We start from the raw sequence: 19,964 nt of genomic DNA on the forward strand, positions 1-19,964 counted from the left end.
CAAAAAAAAATGGAGCATATTGAAACAGAAAGGTGCTGCAGTTAGATACACCCCAGGTGACTCTGGAAACTGTCACGTTTTGAAAGTAACCACTAAAAATTAAAAAGACATGTGACAAAACCTCATGAAAATCCCTTAAAAGCTTAATACTGGTTCACAAATTTAATTAAACAACAATCAGTTGTTTAACTGAGCAGTAAACTGTTTGTGGTTGGCTCTGGTCGTATGAGCTCATTTGTGGCTTGACTTTCTCTTGATGGAATTCTTTGTGAGAGCTGCTCTCAAAGGCAGGAAAAACAGCGGGTTAGTTTCATATATCTGATTTAATCAGATTGCCCAAATTATCGTTTTTCACTGCTGCCAGGGAATCAGAACCAACCCCATATCCTTCTCCTCATTCCCAGTCATTTTGGCATCCACAGTGTTCGGACCAGGGAAGTGTGAAAGAAGCACTTGGTAGCAGCAGTCCAGTGGGAAGTTTAAATAAATGGTTCAGGCCACTGCAGCACTTACATGGGGTCATCTGTCTGTAGAGGTCTTGGAGAACATTATATTAGAAATAATCAGTGGACCCCCAAAAGGTTGTGACCCCCAGCTGTGACTTCTCCAGCTCTTTGGTACAGCCACTGTCAGGACAAAGTGGGAGTTCTTCGATGGGTCAATTTGGCTAAAGAAGCACTGAGCTTTGTGTTAGGGAAGAAAAGGCTCTCTGCAGATGCCTAAATAATCTGGTTTAGCTGTGCTGAGAGGCTCTTGCCCTCACCTGATGCTATTTGGATTAGCTCTGGTCACACTGATGCACCTGGAGGGGTGTATTTGCACCCTGTCTTGTGGTAGCCTGCCTGGAAAATATCCCAGCTGTCAAAAATAAACCTATACATCATTCCCTTTTGGGTTTTTTTCCCCCCTGAATTTTATACTCAAGACTTCAAGTTTGATAAGTGAAAAACCATTTAATCAAAACATCTTTCAAAAAAGGAAACTACAAATTAAGAAGACACGTTGCCTTAACAAATGTCTTCCGTTAATTTGAACTGGACAGCTGCTTAAGGAATCCCAGAAGGACGTAACATAAGGCTGTGCCTATTTTTCACCAACAGCCTCCAGGAAAATTTACCAATTTTTCTATTATTTATTAAGGTCTTCTGTGTTCTTTTATAGAAATCTGCTCAGAAGGAAGCAGGACTCAGCTTCTGCCTCTGATGGCCCAGGCAGAATCGCGTGCTGTGTTTGACATGCTGGTCCCTCAGAGCCTGGGAAAAGCATGAAGAAATATGAGATGTCCTGCAGGAATGTAGAAGACATGTGCCTTGGAGCTTGGTGAATTTCCAGCAAAATTTACTTTTGCTCCAGATTCATATTAATTCCTCAAAATCTGCCATTTGAGATACTCTTAGCTAAGAAAACCGGAGGTAATGGAAAATCAGGGTGGACCAGAGTCACCCTTGCACACAGGGTCTGAGTTACTTGGAGAGAACAGATTCAGGTATCCCTGTGAACCTGGGGAAAATGTCCAGAACGCAAAGCAGCTGTGAAAAGCCAAGAACATTCTGGAAGCTGTGTTAACAAGGGAATAGGGAGTAATACAGAAAGTCCAGGGGCTTGACAAATTAATCAGAGCTGGGCAGCAGTTTAAGAAACCTCACAAGGATATAAACCAAAGCTGCTCAAATGATTTCCACCAAGAGCTGCTGGATTGATGTAAACACTGCAAGGGGTTGGGTCGTTTCACTTCCAGGGGGTTCTCGGGTTATACGGGAGCGCTGGGGAGAGGGAGTAGGATTTGCAGCACCGAAGGGGAACAAGGGGTGGTGCTCTGGGGAGGTGTGTGACACGGAGCTCCTGCATGCAGGGCACAGAGGGGATGGAGAGGGATCAGATCACGTGGGGAGATGGACAAGGGGGAACGGCTTTAAAATGAAGGAAGGTAGATTTAGATTTTGTATTAACTTCTTCCTTGTGAGGGTGGTGAAGCTCTGGCACAGGCTGCCCACAGAAGCTGTGGATGCCCCATCCCTGGAAGCGTCCAAGGCCAGGTTGGATGGGGTTTTGAGCAACCTGGTCTGGTGGAAGGTGTCCCTGTCCATGGCAGGGGATTGGAATTAAATATCTTTAAGGTCCCTTCCAGCCCAAACCCTTCAGTGATTCTGTGATTTATGGGGCTGAAACAGGATTCAGAACATAAGGGTAGCCTGAAGCTGCAAGATTTGAGAAATAAACTAGTAGATGGAGTAAGAAAGAACATAGAAGATTTGAATAAAAAGAATTTGATGCAATACTTTCTACACCGAGTCTCTGTTCAGACAATGCAATGTAGGATTAGTAAATCTTATACTTAAAAGCAGAATTCTGTTATTTAATGTCCAATTACTAGGTGTATTTCATCCTCCTAGGCAAAGGCAACGGAGTAACTGCAGACAGACCTGCTCATGCTGCAGATCAAGTTGCTTTAATCTCTTTTAAGGGTGTTCCTTACTGATGCAGCTCCTTGTTCCTCTGTCTGCTAATGCCAGCTCACAGATCACCACAATGTATTCACATTTCTAAAATACATAATGCTTTGCCTGAAACCTTCTTAAAATTGGCGATGGGTGAAGATCATCAGATCCTGATCACTATTACTCAGTATATGGAACATGAAAGAGGGGAATATTCTTTTCCCTTCGCAAAAACATCATATCCTTGTTTAAGCTTGGTGGTTCACTCAGTTGCAGTGCTGTTCTCTGAATCCATTGTGTTTATCCATTCTGAATCTGTTCCACCTCTGCAAGAGGCAGGTGGAGGAGATAAGTCCAAGAAGAGGAGTTTAAGAGGCAAGAGATCAGGGGTCTGGGTGATGAAAAGGAGCAAAATGGAGAGTGATGAGTAGAAGCATGAAGTGGAGGGAGACAGAGAAGGTGGCAAAAGGAGGGAAAGGCAAAGATAGTGTGATCTGGGAGGATGTGGGAGCCACTGGAGCTTGGTATAGGGTGCACTTGGCAGAGGGCCCAGCACTGAGCCTGAAATGCAGGGCACAGGGAATCTGCAGAGCCTGTGATCTGAACCATCACGTGCATCCACTGTCTTCTGCTCAGCTCATGGGACTGGGATTGGGCATCATCTGGAAGGAGGCTGAAATAATGGAAACACTTCAGTGTCAAGAATTGATGTAACCAGGACAAAAGAATGGTTTAGAAGAGGCAGGCTGTTTTGCTTTACAGCATAGATAATTCTGATTGTATTATGTTTTCTGGTTTTGTTGGCAAAAATCTGACAGCATTAAACAACAAATAGCTTTTAACTTATTGTTTTCTCTAAGAAAAGCATTATTTTTGAAAGATCTCCCCATTAAATCTGCATATACTTGGAGCCTGAAGGAAACAATCTGATGGAGCAAGGGGGAAGAAGGGGATAGAACAGCTGAAAATCTATTTGCTAAGTCCTGCAATGGAGAATATATATTTTAATGTGGAACAGTGATGACAAGGGAAGCTTTAGACAGCTGCAAAGCAAAAGCATCCAGGCAGGCAGTCCTGCAGGACCTCAAAACCTTGCATGGAGACAAAGCTTTTTGTACACCGGAGCTTGAAATTCAAATCAAGCAGAGAGCGAGCCAAGCCAACTTTGAGCATTTTGCATTTCACTTGATGTCCTTGAAGGCTGCAAGAGTTTCTTTATCTTTTGCTTGCATCACATGCCATTTTCTGCACTCTTTTGCAGGTGTTTCTTTGCTCCTTTTCTTCCAGTTTCATTGAGTGGTTACACAGATTTGTAGAGTATCACATGTGTTTTTTAAAGCTTTTGTTCAGTAGGATTCTCCTTCCCTCCCTTCAGCCTCAAAGGCAGATTTACAGGAATCTTTCAGAGATATGACACTGCATTTTTTTAAAAGCTTTGCTCTTCTTATCTTCATGGCCTTGGAGGTCACAAAGAACTACGTGTGAGGATAAGCATCAGGTTCCCCAGCATGGAATAAAGTCAGACTGGATTGCACAAAACACTTTAACACATAAATCCAGATACTCTTTGCAGTGTCTTGCCTCTCTCCTATCACTGATGAGATTTCTTGAATTTATCAAAAAAAAGACAGGAGGGGAGAGTGCCAGGAAGAACAAAAATATCCCCAAACCTCTATCAAAGGGATAACATTTTAATTCCATTCAAATAATGCTGGTTCAAGAGTGGCTCAGTAAAGATATTTTTATGTCAAAAGCAGCAACAGAAATTTGTTGCCTAACTACTGATAGGGTTTATATTTCACTAATGAATATCCCAAAAATCATCTAATGTAGGATGTTTTCAAATAAGGGCAGAGAGGAAATTACATTTGTTTTTTTTGAAGGAGCAACTGGATATTGGAAAATTGTTGCAGGCTTTGCTGGATTTGATTCAAAGGAATGCTTACAGCTTGGTTCTCCATTGCCCATGTTTTATACTGTAATTTCAGCCACGCCATCTTTCTCATGTGCTGCTGCAATGAAGGAACCTGGATGTCTTATAACTTACAGTTCTGGCTCAGCTCAGCTGTGCCAGAGATGGGGAATTGGGAGACCTTGGGTATGAAACTTGGCTTTGGCCAAATCCAGAGACAACTGAGGTGACTGGAGGGGTGGCACCCCAAATCTTGGCTCCCAAGGTGCAATATCAGAACCTGCACCAGCTGCCTCCCTGATCTTGGTAGGATGAGACCCAGGTGGTTGAATTAGCACCAACCCACCCTCCTCCTGGGACAAATAATACACATTGGAGAAATAAGCCTGGTTTTGCTGGTGACAGTTGTTACTCTGCAGGGCACCAAAGGGCTGGGGGGCTCATGGGCTCCCATCCTGGGTCCCCGGAGATTTCAGCACTCCTGCAGTGGATGGGTGCCACTTACAGCCTGGCAGGGAGTGAAGGGAATGGCTTGAGAAAAGCTGTGCCCAGCACAGGTAAGGGGTAGCTCTGCAAGCCAGGCATGGAGGGTTAAGGCAGGCAGCAAGAAATAGCTGTGGTGATTTAAGCAAGACAAGGCAGAGGTGCTGGTTTTGGCTGTGCCTCCTGCGGCTGAGGGAGATGAGGCTCATTTGGCCAGCAGTTACAGAATATCTCCTCGTGTTCCCCTGCATATAAATGTTCTGTCTTTTCACAGAGAATTCAGTTTGTCCCTCTCACTCCTGACCCTGATACCACTGGCATGCTTTTGATCTGAAGACAGAAATGAGGCTGCTCCCCAAGGAGAGGTAGCTACTCCTGGAGCTAAGGTAAAGGAATGAAGTGGGATTTAAGAGGCAATAGGTTCAAACTGAGAGAGGGCAGGCTTAGATGTTAGGAAGAACTTCTGGACTGTGAGGCTGCTGAGGCCCTGGCACAGGTTGCCCAGAGAAGCTGTGGCTGCCCCATGCCAGGGGAGCCCAAGGCCAGGCTGGATGGGGCTTGGAGCAACTGGGCCTGGTGGAAGGTGTCCCTGCCCATGGCAGGGGATTGGGAATAGGTGATCTTTAATGCCCCTTCCAGCCCAAACTGTTCTGTGATTCTATAACACTGACAGTCCCTCAGGCTCTGAGCAATTTCTCCATCTGTATGGCCCTAGGAGGAGGCTGGCATTGCAGATACCCAGCCCCGGGCTTCCTTTCTCTGATGACCCCCCGGAGCCTGTCACATCACAGGCTCACACAAGAAGGGATGGCACAGGAATCCTCACAAATGTAACAACTTTAATGGTGGCATTTGCAGTAAAATGTGAGAGGATGGTAATTCCCACTGTGTGCCTCCAATTCTGATGCTCTTTCTAGGTCAGGACAAAAGAATGGTCTTTGCATTTTGCTCTGCTGCATAGGTCTCAGCTATTTGTTGCTTCCACAACCTTAAAGGTTTTTTCCAGCTGAAATGGTTCTATGATTCCCTACTGAGTGGTGATTTTCTGAGGGACAAGGTGCTCAGCTAGCTATGGAGGACTGGTCCAGCATCTCCTCTGGGGAAGTGTCTGCCAGGTAGGAGGCACAGGGAGTGTTCAGCTGTGGCTGGCAGTGGTCCTTGCTGAAAGGCAAAGGTACAGAGAGGGGTACAAGCAGCCTCCTGTCACTCACAGAAGGGATTCCTGCCTCTGAAGATATTGGCTCTTACTGCTCCTGAGACTACAGGTAGCAGGAGTCTCTCCACATCTTCTGTGCAGAGCCAGGTGAACCACTGTGCTCAACATTCACTCAATAGAAAAAGTGCTATTAGTCAAAGAAATTTTGGTAAAAAAACCCCTTCACTTAATTTTGTATATTCTTGTTCAATTTTTCTTATGCCTTTTCTCAATAAAGGGCAATTACACATTTAGGTTAAACTGGCTACAGAATACACACCTAGCTGGAGATGCTGTTAGTTTTCAGTTTGGAGGTCTCCTCAGAAACTAGCAAAATGTGCTGTGGAAAAGCTAAAAATCCCAAGTAGGTTTCGTTTTAAACATCTGACCCACAGTTAACATTTTGGCTTATTCTAACAGGTAACACAAAGGCCCCAGGCTGTATGACTGCTGGTTGTTCAGTCTGGAGAACAGGAGGCTCAGGGGGACCTTGCTGTTCTCTGCAACTCCCTGAAAGGAGGCTGTGTCCAGGTGGGGGTTGGTCTCTTCTCCCAGGTAACAAGTGACAGGAGAAGAGGAAACAGCATCGAGGAGAGACAGGGGAAGTTTAGACTGGATGATAGGAAAAATTTCTTCAGTGAAGGGATGTCAAGCAATGGCACAGGCTGCCCAGGGCAGTGGTAGAGTCACCATCCCTGGAGGGATTTAAAAGATGTGTAAATGTGGCATTTGGGGACATGGTTTTGTGGTGGGCTTGGTAGTGCTGGTTAATTTCTGGGCTCAGTGATCCTAGAGGTGTTTTTTGACCCCAATGATTCCATGATTCCATTATTCTGCAATTTCCGTGTGCATTGATTGAGGACAGGATATTGCAGAGCACTCTGGTGGTATGGGCTGGCTTTATAGGCACAGAAGCATCTTACGTACCAGAATGTGGCTCTGTGCCTGTGAGGGAGGAGAGAAATTAATTCAGGTGATTCTGGAGCGTAATCTCTGTGCCCATGTAAAACCTTAAATGTTCTGTGGGATGCTTTAGTCAGCAGTAGGAGATGAGGAGTCCCTGTGTGCACAGGCGAGGGTTTAAGCTGTATATAACCAACAGGGGGCATTAGGTTTATGCTTATTAAATGTGTATTTCTATTCCTACCAGGGAAATATCTCTGAGTAGTTTGATTGAAAACAGCAGGATGTGAATCTCATACCCTGTAAAAGATGCAGGATTCAGTTGGGGTTTTTTTTTCCAGAAGATTTAGTAAGTGTATAAGTCTGCTTTTCTTTAGGTCTAGCCTGTGTCTATTCTGAGACAAAGATAAGTGAGATTGATGTAATTAACGATCAAATGATTTTTGCATAATTTGCAGCTCAAAAAGCACTTTAAAAAATGAGCGTTTCTGGTATCAATTTGTTTGTGTTGATAATTCCCAGTTTTCTAACCAGAAATTAATGTAAGGCTGTAATTATATCTTTCTGATGGAAATGAGATTCAGCAGTGCACAGCCAACTGCTGCCCTTCATTATGGAGAAATCGTTGCCCTGAATTATTTGATTACTGAATGCAAAGGACTTCAGTGAGGAGCTGCAGTACAAGCCCAAATTGTGGTCTTTGGAAAAGAAAGTAATATTTATTACAGAGATAATTATTATGGCTACAACCACTCATACTCCTGTACATGGCACTATTCATATACACATTCCTTTTATATTTACGTTTTGTATTCACAGTGCTGCCTGTAGGAGCAACTTTTTTCTCTTCACACACGAAGTGGAAAACTGTAGCCTGCTCTGCACTCCTGTCACAGCCCAGCAGCTGGAAAACTGTTTTAGGTGAAGTGATTTCTACAATCTGTAGTTAATTTGAGCTGCATTTGGAAACATGGAAATAGATTAAGGAATTCGGTGTCAAATAATTAGGTGATACAGCTGAGAACTGCTTTCATAAAACAATGTCAAATTATTGTCCCAAATGTTACTTAGGGTAAAATGGGTTTTGCACCACATAATAACTGCTCCCAAAGTAAACAGTTACAATTCTGAAATAAAGTAATGATCAACCTCCAGCAGTTGCAGAGTTTTTGCCTGTGATACTCCGAGCAACTCTCGGTCCCCCACTGTCAGAGAAGAGAGATTCTAATGGCTCAGTGGCACACACTAACTCCTCTCCCCTGAGCCCTCCAAACCCCTGTCATTAAAAAAACCAAAAAAACCCAACAAAGCAAGATGAGCTTGGTTAATTTTTATCCAGTAAGAAGTTGTTGGGGGGCGGTTGGATCCAATTAATCAGTGGCTTGACTCAGAGGGACACCTCAAGCTTTTTCCCACAGTCCAAAGGTGCTGCAGGCTGTCCAAGGTCTGTAGGCTTCAGGGTGGTCACCCACTGTAAACAGAAAAGTGTGTTTTATCTTATATTGCTTACCTGGCATGTTTGTAAACACAAGGGAAGGAACTGGATCACCTAGAAAGATTGGTTGGTTTTTTTTGAAAATTGCTTGGTCAATACCCTGGCACATCCTTCCTTCCCATGATGCAGAATTTAGTGTCCTTCAACACATAACTCAGGCTGAACAGCATTTTAAACAGGATTGCACCTGCTGGGCCAGTTTGTGTTAGTGAGGAGTTGTGTTACTCTGTGTGTCCAACAGAACAGCAAATGAGGGACACCTTTTCCACGCTAATCAATTAGTCATGTAAGATGTTACTGCTTTCCAAAGAAGTGCTGGAGTAGCATCTGTGTCACTTGTTGTGAAAGGTCTGTGTGTCAGCAGATTCTGCTTCTATGTTGTGTTTTTCTGCAGAGCCAGCAGCAAATCCTAATAAAACTTAATGTGAGAAAACATTGCTGGTGAGGTGATAGGTTGAGATTAACTGCACTAAAAAGAGGCAATTCCATGCTAAGTTTTTTAAACTTCTCTGAGGAGTCACTATTATAAACATACCAATTTAAGGGCTTCTTTCTGCTCCTGTGAAAATCAATATGAAAACTCACACAGAATTAATCTCAAAATGAAAAAGCAGCCAGCCAGCCAGCACTCATCCTAAACCTGGACAGCTAAACTTTCTGGCTTTTCAGTAGCACAAGTTCTAACAAGTATGTTTAAACTCAAAATTAGCCCCATGCTGAGTTCTAATGACAATTTCTAAAAAAAAAAAAAAAAAAAATGCAGTTGAGCTAAGGTCTGATGCAAGAAATTTCGTTCTCAAAGATAATTTTTATAATGAGTGTATATAAATAACTTTAAAATTGCAAAAAAAACCCCAACAACTTGTTCTTAACAGCATCACTGTTATTATAATATTTTCCCCCAAACATATAAAACACTTAGATTGCCTGCATTAGACGCAAAGGTTGTGTTTAATGCCATTTTCTGGTGTTTGGGTTTTCAAGTTCCAGGAGAAGTTAATGTCACCCACTTATATCCATCCTTCAGCTGCCAGAAAGTCTTGTGGTTTTCTAGTACACTTGAGGCATAGTCCTCAGGCTCTCAGAGGTATCCCTGTAACATAAAATGTGGTGAACATGGTGGACTTTTAGTTCCAGGGAAGGTTTTTTCTGTAGGTCCTACTGATTTCAGAAGAGACTCCAAAACTGGCATGGTTCTTATGTGGAGAAGGGTCCAGAAAAGGTGTCACCTGTGGGAATAACCTGTACCACCTCTGGGAAGGAAAATGAAGTGTCTCACTTTGCCACAGGCACCAGTGATGACTGACTGGTCTGGCCCTGCTCCTGCCAGTGCTGTGTTCCTGTCTGCTTCCCACGAGTGTGTGCTACCACCTGTGGAAGGACAAAAATGTTCATCCAAAAAAAAGAGCTGTGATCAGAACTAGAGCCCCAGATCCTTGAGTCATAGGACCAGAGACTCTCAGCCTGCCCCTCTTCAGCAAAGAAAAGTTTCTTTGCTTGGGATTCTCCCAAAAAGCCTAGCAACATGGTGAGATCACAGCCTATGAAGCAGTTTGTGTCTTGGAGTCTGCAGGAAGCCTGAAAAACAGCTCTGATGCAGAAAATGGCTCCATTCTCCAGCAGGGTGCTTGATCTCATCTCCCAAGAGTGGCCATGGCTCCAGAAGAAGAGTGGAGGTTATTTGCCACTGTTCCTTTCAAGCTCCCCCAGTTCCCCTCTGCTGGGATTGCAACCTTTGGGGTGCAAGGGGGGATATCATGCTGCTTGGGGCTTCTATCAGACTTAATCAAGACTATTATCCACTCTTGCCTGAAAAAATACCCCTTTCTGCTACCAGGATAGCATTTATTTCTGAGTTTCCTGCCCCTCTGGTGTCAAGGATTTATTGCTGGTTCAAGTAGTCCAAGGACTCCCCCAAATATGGAACCCTGGAGTCAAGAGCAGGGCTTTTTAAGTGTATTGCAAACTGTACCCAGGAATGACCTGTGACCCTATGCAGTCCTTGCCTCTGTCATGGATTTCCTCAGAGCATGCCTGCAAGGATGATTTTGGGGTAAAAATCTAGGATTAGTCAAACAGGCCAAGAGAAGCAGAATGTGCTTCTGTGATGTGTTCTTAGATGGACACTACTTTAAATGCAAAATGCTTCTTCTGAGATAAACCAGTGGATTGTTTTCTATTCTGAATATTTTCTGTGATGATTCAGCTATTGGCAAAAATAAGCTGAAGAGTATAATGTTGAAGCCCTCTCATCCCATCTTCACATGATTGTTATTTCAGGTATTACCTGATCTGAGTAAAAATATTTTCCCCTTTAAAAATAAAAAACAAACGCAAAAACAACAGCAAGAAGAGAAGGACACGAGTCCAATACAATTACTCTTCACATCTGACTGTGATTTACCCTTGTCCCAAGCATTGCTTCCTGGGCATCTGTAAGCTGCCATCCTGTGGTACTGATCACACTGGGGTTTTAGCTTAAATCAGAGGACTCTCCTCCTTTCCTTTCCAAGTAGGAGTCTGAGATTTCCACTTCTTCTCTCCTGAAAGTTTCAAAGACATTAAAACTTTCACTTTTATCCCTGTATGCTTCCCTACCCACAAATGTGCTGCAGCGTGTGTCATGATTTCCCTTCAGAGCTAGAATGATGAGCTCTGTACCCTTGAAAAGGAGGGTTTTCCCTTCTTCCAAGGAGAAAGTACACACGAGTTTTGGTTTGGACCTTTCAGCACCTGCCTGATGCTGTGATAATGGACTTTGAAAGTTTTGATGCTCTTCAATTCAAGGTGCTATTTTAGGTCATTTCAGAAGCTTTAATGGCTCCCTGTGACTGCACAGCTGGACTCATGATAACTGAAGCACACACCTTGCAGATGAAGGAATAAGAAAAACAACGTTAATAAAATGATAATGTTTTAAAGGCCCTTTTCCCAAGTGTCTGATTCGGGCTTAAGAAAAGGCTGTGGAAAAGAAAAATTGGGTTTCTAAGCACTCCGAAGGGAGGCAATGGCCATATAATGGTTGGATTGCTTCTGCCCTTACATCTGTGCACTGCAACACAGTCTTCAGTCACACTCCCCACAATATTTCATATATGTGTGTGTATAAACCTCTCCCACTGACTTCTTCTGACTCGTGTGCAACTTTGGCTTGTAATATCTTTGGTGTGCTCGCTAGAGAAAATGAAAGCTATGAAACAACAAGGTGAGGGCTATAAGAAGTGTCATGTTAAAAGCAAGCAAGAGCTGTTATTGTTAAACCTCCTGTTAAACAGGGATCTTCCATGAAGCTGTGCAAGTCATTCAAACCTAGTGTCTCCCACTGCCTCTTCTTCCTATATTTTTCATAAGCTCATGGGGAATGGCCAGGCTATGATCTGGAGAAGTGCTTTGCTCTCACAGCTGTAACTGAAGCCTCCAGATACTGAATGCATAAACTTCTGCTGAACTGTGACTCCTCTGCTAAAGGATCCTGGATGTCTCAAGTTGGACACTCTGATTTCCCTGACCATTTTGACCTTAATCTCCCTGTGCCCCAGTTTCCGGTCTGATCCCGGTATGATAAGGTAAAATGCAGAAGATACTCAATGGTGCCTACAAAGCACCAGCAGATTAGGGATGAGCACCACGACAAAAAAAATTAATCATGCCATACTTGAGCAGAAGTTGGCTGGGGTCCCAGGAATGTGGCACAGGGCCACGTTGAATGAGAAGTGTAAAAGGGAAAGGCTTAGCCATTATCCATGCATTGAGCCATCCTGAGTGCATCCCAGGTGCTCCATACACTGGGAGCTTTAATTCTTCCTAATTCCTGTGCATTTGACTCAGCTGAATGCTGTTGCCTCCCATACGTTCTGCATCCCTTTGCTTTGTACTGCCAGAGGAACTAAGGGGCAGCAGATCCATAACCTCCAGGTCTAGTTGTCCAGACTTAACTTGCCCAACACAACAGAGAATAAAGAATTCTCATCGGTGCCAAATTAGAATCCAGCGAGTACTTTGGGTCTGAGGTTTCATCAATACTTTCCATCAATTTTTATAACAAAAGCAGCAACTTTTGTCAAGTCTTTATTGATTTCCTGTCTGCCAAAGTGCTTTTTCAAATTTGTAATGGGGTAAGAAGCAAAACCCCCCAAAACAGGGAAGGAAAGAAACTGCAATTTTTTATTTTTAGGAAAGAAATGGCAATTTATTCCCTCCCCCCACCTATTTTTTGCCACTGAAGTATTTTTCCTGGTATTATCAGCTGCTGCCACGAGCAGAGGTATTTCCTGCTTTCTGAAGGCTACTGTCTGAAGGTGATGCAGAAATGCAGATCTGATGCTATCCCCTCAGCAACTTTCAAACTCAGATTCCACCTTTATGGTGAGCAGGATGGTGGGCTCCAAGAGGCTGCTTTGCTTCCTGCAGACTTCCGACAAACGCCCCCCACAGTTCTGGGGTAGCATTTTTGGAGCCAGTAAAACTAAAAATTGACCTTATAGTCCTCCCTGCTGAGGAGAAGAAAGTTGCAGTATGAGCTCCCCTGCTGTCCCACTGCAGTTTCTGACAACAGGTGTACTTCACTCATGGAGAAAGATTTATTAAGGGTCTCATGCCTCGTAGCAGAAAAGCCTCTTCTGTCACGTTCTTTGGTGCAGATTCTTTGGACTCTAAGGGGAAAACTCTACCTGTTTTTCCACCATTTAACATCTTTCAAATGTCTCTGGTGTCTGTTTCCTACTTGAGCTGTTGTTACAGCAATACCTGTAGGTCATTGGAAATCAAACATTGCTAATTTGGAGTTTGTATGTACAAATCACATTGTTTATAACCAAAGCTTGTGGTCATCTTGGTGATGGTTTTTAGAATGGGAAGTCTTCTGTGTGCACCTGGGGTAGAAAACAGCTCTGAGCCTTGCCAAGGGTATCCCATGACTCAGTTCTGCTTACTGTATTTTTAGACCTATGCGGGTGAGTCTTGTTGGGTGCCCAGGGTGGTCCCAGGGAACCTGACTCACCTTGTTACACACAGCACTGAAAGCAAAGGAAATGTGAATCTGTTCAGCAGCTTGGATATTCCAATGACTCAGGCTACTGGATTGGATCAGTGCCTGACCTGTTTATGCTAGTCTATGTCTCCCTCCTCTTCTAGGAGCCCTGGGAGTGATGATTCTTCAATTCATAAATCACGGAAGATACATTTAAAGCTCTGTGCTGTGAATCAGAACCAGTTCTGAAATGTTTAATAGCCCCTGAAGTAAAATAACCCTCTCCTGTAGGTTTAGGTTCCAAGGGTCAGCTCTTCACTACATGCAGCTGAACTTCATAGTGTGTGCTGTCTCCACTTGCTGTGGGAGTTCGGTGCTTGCCCACTGCCAGCTGGATTTGGGGTATTGTACCTTTTGCAGAAATACCAGAAAAGAGGTGAATCACCCTGAGCAGGTGCTTCAAATTTCAGAAGAAAAGAAATGGTGAAGCAGAAGAGGAAGGAATTGTGATTACATTAGTATAGCAATGTGCTCATTCCCTTTTTGCCTTTTTCCTTTCAGGAAAGGAAAGCTAGTTTCTTCCCTTAAAGAAATACAATTTGCAAGACAGGAGGAAAGAAGAATTAGGAATCCTCTGATCATCCATCAGGCATGGTTGTTCCATTTAGCTTAGACTTTTTTTTCTTTTTAATATTTTAACAATTAATTAATTCCTTAAAATTGAAACTGTTTTTACTTACCTATTCTGAGACAAAAAAAAAAAAAAAGAAAAGCATTTTGAATCACAGTGGATTTTCTGCCACATTTAAAAACAGCTGGTTGAGCCTGGGGTATTTCTGATGTAGAAAGAAGCTGCCTAGTTGCCTTTTTCCTACTTACACTGACCTCAAGCCTTTCTGACAGTTTCCTGCAGGGTGGCTCAATGCTGTTTCCAAGCACAATTCGAAGATTCCCAAAAGAAGACATGAGTCTCTTTGCAGTTCCCAGTTTGCTTTCTTTGTCAGACTCTTCTTTTCAAGGTTATCTTTAGCCTCATCCAGCATTCCAGGAAAAGAAAGAGGTGTCCTCTGGAGTTTTTTGCAACCTTGATATAGAAGCATCCCACCACATGTCCTGCCATTTCTACCTGCTGTCTGTGACATTTAAAGATATGTTTTTGGAGCTTGTCCCTCTCCATAACCTATTGTTTAATTAGTGCCACTGGAAATACAGCAATAGAAGTTAACAGAGGGATCTTGAGTACGATGGAGCAGGGAGGATGGAGTGACTCTTGGGCATGGCTGCCACACCAGAACAGAGAAGTTTAGTGGAAAAGGTGAACAAGAAGGGGTTTGATGAAAAGTTAATGAAAAGGGGCGTGGGAGGGCAAGTAGCAAGTCTAGGTTTCAAAACAAGGTTGGGAAATGAGTAGAAAAATTCAGATTGGTTGGGATGGAGGGAAGTGGGGAGCAGAAGTCCTGGCAACACTGTCCAGACAGATCAGTCACACGGTATTTGCCTGTGCACAGCTGGTTTAGGTGAGCTACAGCTCACTTGAAACAAAGGTGTTACCCTCCACCCTCCAATTACCGGGAGTAAGATTTCCCTGGAGCTTGGAGCAGCGCTCAGCAGGAGCATCTTTTAAACCTCACCACTCTAAAGAAAGCCCTGAAGATGCCAGACCTGGGGGGAAACAACGAATGCTTGACAGATGGGTGTGGTTCACCTTCCAAACGTGTCTTCTATCAGCATTCCCAAACTGATTGTAATTGAGCTGCTCCTGATTTGCGTTTGTTTAAATGCAGGGAAACCAGACGTTTTTTCAGGGACAGCAGTACTGGCACCTAGGAAAGAGCTGCTCCAGGAACAGCTCCTGGTGTGATAAAGATTTCAAACTTTAAGCAGTGGAGTGCAGGTGACCTCAGTGTAACTTGCCGGACCAAGACTTAAGCACAGGAATGAGCAGGTGCTGTAAGCAGGATGAAAAAATAAATACATTGATTTTTCCACAGTGGAATGATGTCCTCTGGGAGAAGCATTGCTGCTTGTGCCAACCAGGGCAGGAGTGTGCGGCACACCGGGATGTGCTCTGCAGAGCCCGCTCCTGCTCTGGATGAACACTGATTTTCCATCTCTTAGTCCCTTCTACGATCCTTTCCTGTCTGCAGCAGCATGCAAAATTAGCAGAAGCAGAAGCAATAGATGGAGAAATTCCTTCCAAGATTTTACTGTCCATAACTTCAAATGTACTGTCCTAATGAAGACACGGCTGGAGGGAGGACGGCGGCTGGGTCAGGAATAGGGCAGAGCTTACCCAGAAACTCGGGTGTGGCGTCTCAGGGCACTGACTCACCTGCGCCTCTGGGGCTCCGGCGCGGCAGAGCCGGGTCCCTGAATACAGTGCGAGAAAGGAGGTCTCCAGCCACAAATTCGCCTCCTGTTGCCTCGCACGGAGAGAGGGGGGAATCCTCCAAAAAAATGTCTTGATGGCTTCAGGCAAGGCTGATGGCATTTTACACGTTACTTCGCACTTTGCGTTTATCTTTTGCGGGCCAAGTGCGGCCGCCCTCCAGTGTGCCACACAAGCATTCCCGAGTGTTCTCCCTCAACCCCAACCGCTGGGAAAAGAACAAACCCCAAAGAACAACCACAAACAAAACAATGTATAGGTGCCAAACCAGCGCCTTTGGGGATTTTCGGCGAGTTTCGCTCAGGGCAGAACTTCTCCGGGGATCAGCGGAGCGGGGCACGCTCGGCGGGGCGCGGCGCCGCCGCCAACCCCCGCATCCTCCCCATCCCCTCCCGCCGCCGCTGTCCCCCCCATCCCCGGGCGTCCCCCGGCCCGGCGGGGCGGGCGCGCAGGCGCAGGGGGGGCGGGCGCGGCGCTGGGTGCGCGGAGCGCGGCGCGGCCCCAGACCGCGCTGCAGCCGCCGCGGGGGCGCCTCTACCATGAGCGGCCGCGGCCGCCCCTGCGCGACTCACGGGCACCGGGCGCTGCCGCCGCCGCCGCCGGCCCCCCCCCGCCGCCGCCGCCGCCGCCGCTGCCGCCGCGCACCCCCGGCCCCCGAGCCCGGCGCTGCAGGATGCCGGGGGGCAAGAGAGGGCTGGTGGCACCGCAGAACACCTTCCTGGAGAACATCGTCCGGCGCTCCAGCGGTGAGAGATCCCCCGTCATCCATCCATCCAGCCAGCCATCCATCCATCCGCCCGTCCATGCATCCCTCCGTCCCTCCGGCTTCTCGCCCCGGCGTTGCCACGCTGGTGGGTCCGTGCCAAAGCGGTGCCTTCAAGGAACGGGATCCGCTCGTCCCCTCCGGAGCATCCCCTCGCGGTCCTTGCCGTCTCCCCGCACTTCTTACACCGCTATCGCTACTGCCAATTTGAACCCTTTTCCCTTTTTTTTTTTTTTAAATGAGACAATAAATTGTATTCCTCTCCGCTCATCGGGTCATTTTTTCCCCCGCTTCTTCTTGTTCTTTAGTTTTGTAATAATTAGGACTTGCAGTCATTTCCATTCGGGGGGTTCAAAGTTTTTTGCAATTCTGTGACACTTTGAAGTCTGTGGCAAAGGTACCGGGAAAGCGGTGAGGGAGTGACTGTGGTTTGGATGATGGTACTGCTGTGGCTGAGCAAATGGGAAAAGAACTGTCTGCAGTTGGTCATTTACGGCTCCTCTGTTAGGTGAATATTTACAGGGCTAGTTCAGGACTGTGTGGTATCCAATTATTCCTTGCTGCAGGAGTTAATTTCACCCTTGCATCCAGCGCAAAGCACTCATTAAGAGCGCTCTGCACAGCTGCATTAAAGTTACGATATGTTTGCAGCCCACTGTCTCTTTGGGTGTGCTGATGTAGATGCTGCTTTAGGCAAGTCCTGTGCTAGTTACATGCATTTTTTAATACAGTTTTTGCACTGGCACTTAACCACTGTGACACAGGAGTGTTTGCACAAATGTGCTTTGGATTTGCTGAAAGGTAACTCCTTGGTCAGCCCAAGTTTAGGGTGACCCTGCCCTGGGGAAGCCCTGCTATGCCAGTGTACACCTGGTGACAGGAGTGGGAAAGGTGGGCAGAGCAGAGCATTGTGATGAGGTACCACATTTAGTATTAATCAAGACACCAGTGGCATGTGAAATCATGCTGAAAAGTGTTCCTTTCCACCTTTCCATATTGCACAGTGCTGGATGTACCCCACATTCATACCAGTGTGGTCTGGTATGAGTACCTTGACAGCAGGTAGTGAATTGGTGATTCGTGGATTTTCCTCCTGAGCAGGAGTGGGATGAGTTGGAATTTGTTTTAAAATGTTGCATGTTAAAATGCCAGCTTTGTATTGAGCCATCAGCCATTTCTGGGGGCTTCCTCCCTCTGGTCTTGCCTCTGTCAGTTCTGTGGCTGGCAGCTGACTCCTTGTCAAGCCCTGGAGCTGCACAATCTCCAAGAGCTGGTTTCCCACAATAGTGTATTTATTTCCCAGAATATTAAATGCAGGCGTAATTAATAGGCGTTTATACAGCACTTTCCCTCTGACAATTTCAAAGTGTTGGGTGGAATTTAATTACACTTCACGGCTCCTTGTGGAAGAGGACATACTGAGGCTTTCTCAACCTGTTCTTCAAATTGTGGCGTAAATGGGGACTTGGGGCATCACAGCTGATTTCCCTAGGTCATGCAGCATGTTGGTGGCAGGGCTGGGAGCATGGTTTGGGAATGCCATGGTTATGTATTGTGCTCTAATTAAATCACACATCCTCCCTGATGAAAGCTCAGTAAAGCTTTGAGCTATCAAAAATTGGAAAAGTTCAGAAGGCTTTCGAACATTATGCTTTAAAAGCACGTATCCCCTCCAGTTTTAAACCTGGTCTGATTTAGGAGCATAAATCATGCTGATCTGGCAATTCATTTTGCTTTTTCTGTGCCGCTGATGATGTCTAAGCTTGATGTTAGCTAGAGAGGCAAATCTTCCCTGTTGGACACAAAGAAGAAAGTAGATTGGGAATTTGTATTTAACTCATGTAAGTTGTCAGTGTTGTGAGCTGAAACATGATTTAATTCTTATTTTTGTCATCCAGGACATAGCCTTATTTGTCCTTTATAGAAATAGTAATTTTCATTGGATTCAGCACTGTTTAATCCAAACTTAATAGTATACAGTGGAGCAAATCTGGTTCAAGTATCTCCTGCCAGTGCTTGGTAGAAGACAAGGATTTGGTCTGCTGACTGTCTGCTGGGCTTGTTTTTACACTTGAATTCACCAGGTTCCAAAGGATTTTTCACTGACAATTAGAGGAATGGGATGAAGGAAAGACTGATGATTGTTTTTTTAAATACATCTTCAGTGTGCACCCCCCCCCCCCAAAAAAAAAAAAGGCTTTCTGTCACTGTTTCTGGTTCAGGAACATTCTCCTTTGAGATTTGTCACATTTATGCAATCCCATTGCACTTCTTGATCGTAAATCTTTTCTGAACAACCAAGAGAAGGTTTGTAGATACAGGTAATAACTTCTATTAGGTTTAGAATTACTTCTATGGGTACTGCTGGAAAAAATTAGGCAGGTATTTCAGCAGATAGACTCTTCTTCAGGTGAAATGGAAGCAATGGCTTCAAAATGAAGTGTAGATGGAGACAAATTACTCAGAGTTACCAGAGATGGATCCTAATAACAAAATTTACAGGCAAAATTGTAATAATTTTACAATGTGGAAAGTCAGAACTGGGAGTGGGTGTAGCGGGAACACGGTGTGCAGGCTTGGTGTGGTGTCTGACCTGGTGTTAAAAGTAATCATATATTGAATTTTCAGCATTATTTGGGCACTTTATCTTTAGGAATGTTGTGAACCCTTCCTTTTTACCTCAGCTTTGGCTGCTTACCAGGTTAAAGTTGTGGGAGAAGCGCTCACTGTGTGCAGCCATGAGCAAAGCACCAAGGAGCTGAGCAGAAAGGAACGGGGTGGCCGTGAAAGGGGGTGACTGTGGCTCTTTGCCCTCTGTGTTGGAGAGTGGGAGAGCAGGGCTGCCCTGCTGGATGCCCCTCTCCCAGCCAATGTGTTTGGGAAGGACGGAGCAGCTGTCAAAGTGATGGACAGGTGCCACAGTGTCTCCTTGCCCTGGGAAGGTCTCTTTTAGAGACGATATTACATCTTGGAGCTTGTGAAGTGTTTTATTGGGCAGCATCACAGGTTGCAGGTGCTTCCCTAAGCATGGGGTGGTGCATGGCAGCCTCTGCTTTGCAGGTTCTTTGCCCACACCACAGCTGAGCTCCACTTAAGGAGAGCCAAAGCCCGTGGGGAGCAGCAGGGTCTGTCTTTAGGGCTGCTGTGGTTGGTGAAAGGGACAAGCCCTGAGGACACCCAGACCTGTCTTCAGGGTAATCTCAGTGCACTCTCTGCAATCTTTTTTTTTTTTCCTTCTTTTAAAGCACAGTGAAAATACACTGAGGCTCACAAAGATTTGATACGATCTTGCTACAGCCTTGGCTGTGCCCTAGATCTTAAGAGCACCAGGTGTTTTGCTGAGCTGAAAGAAGAGGTGTTTTGTGAGAGCACTGAGCTAAATCACATTAAGGTGACTGCCTTTTACTGCCATTAGTA

At 45.2% G+C, this 19,964-nt stretch overlaps 1 protein-coding gene across 1 annotated transcript in view; it reads left to right on the forward strand.

Moving 5' to 3' along the window:
- Positions 1–16,323: 16,323 nt before the first annotated feature.
- KCNH5 (potassium voltage-gated channel subfamily H member 5) overlaps positions 16,324–19,964 on the forward strand; it is a gene marked incomplete at its 3' end in the record, with an annotated part of 150,386 nt that continues 146,745 nt past the window's right edge. The window contains exon 1 of the mRNA XM_082283177.1: positions 16,324–16,530. Coding sequence (XP_082139303.1) covers positions 16,458–16,530 — 73 coding nt within the window. The 5' untranslated portion in view covers positions 16,324–16,457. The remainder of the gene's footprint in view (positions 16,531–19,964) is intronic.

Source organism: Coloeus monedula (assembly GCF_965178545.1).
Source record: "Coloeus monedula genome assembly, chromosome: 6".
Taxonomy (NCBI): Eukaryota; Metazoa; Chordata; class Aves; order Passeriformes; family Corvidae; genus Coloeus; species Coloeus monedula.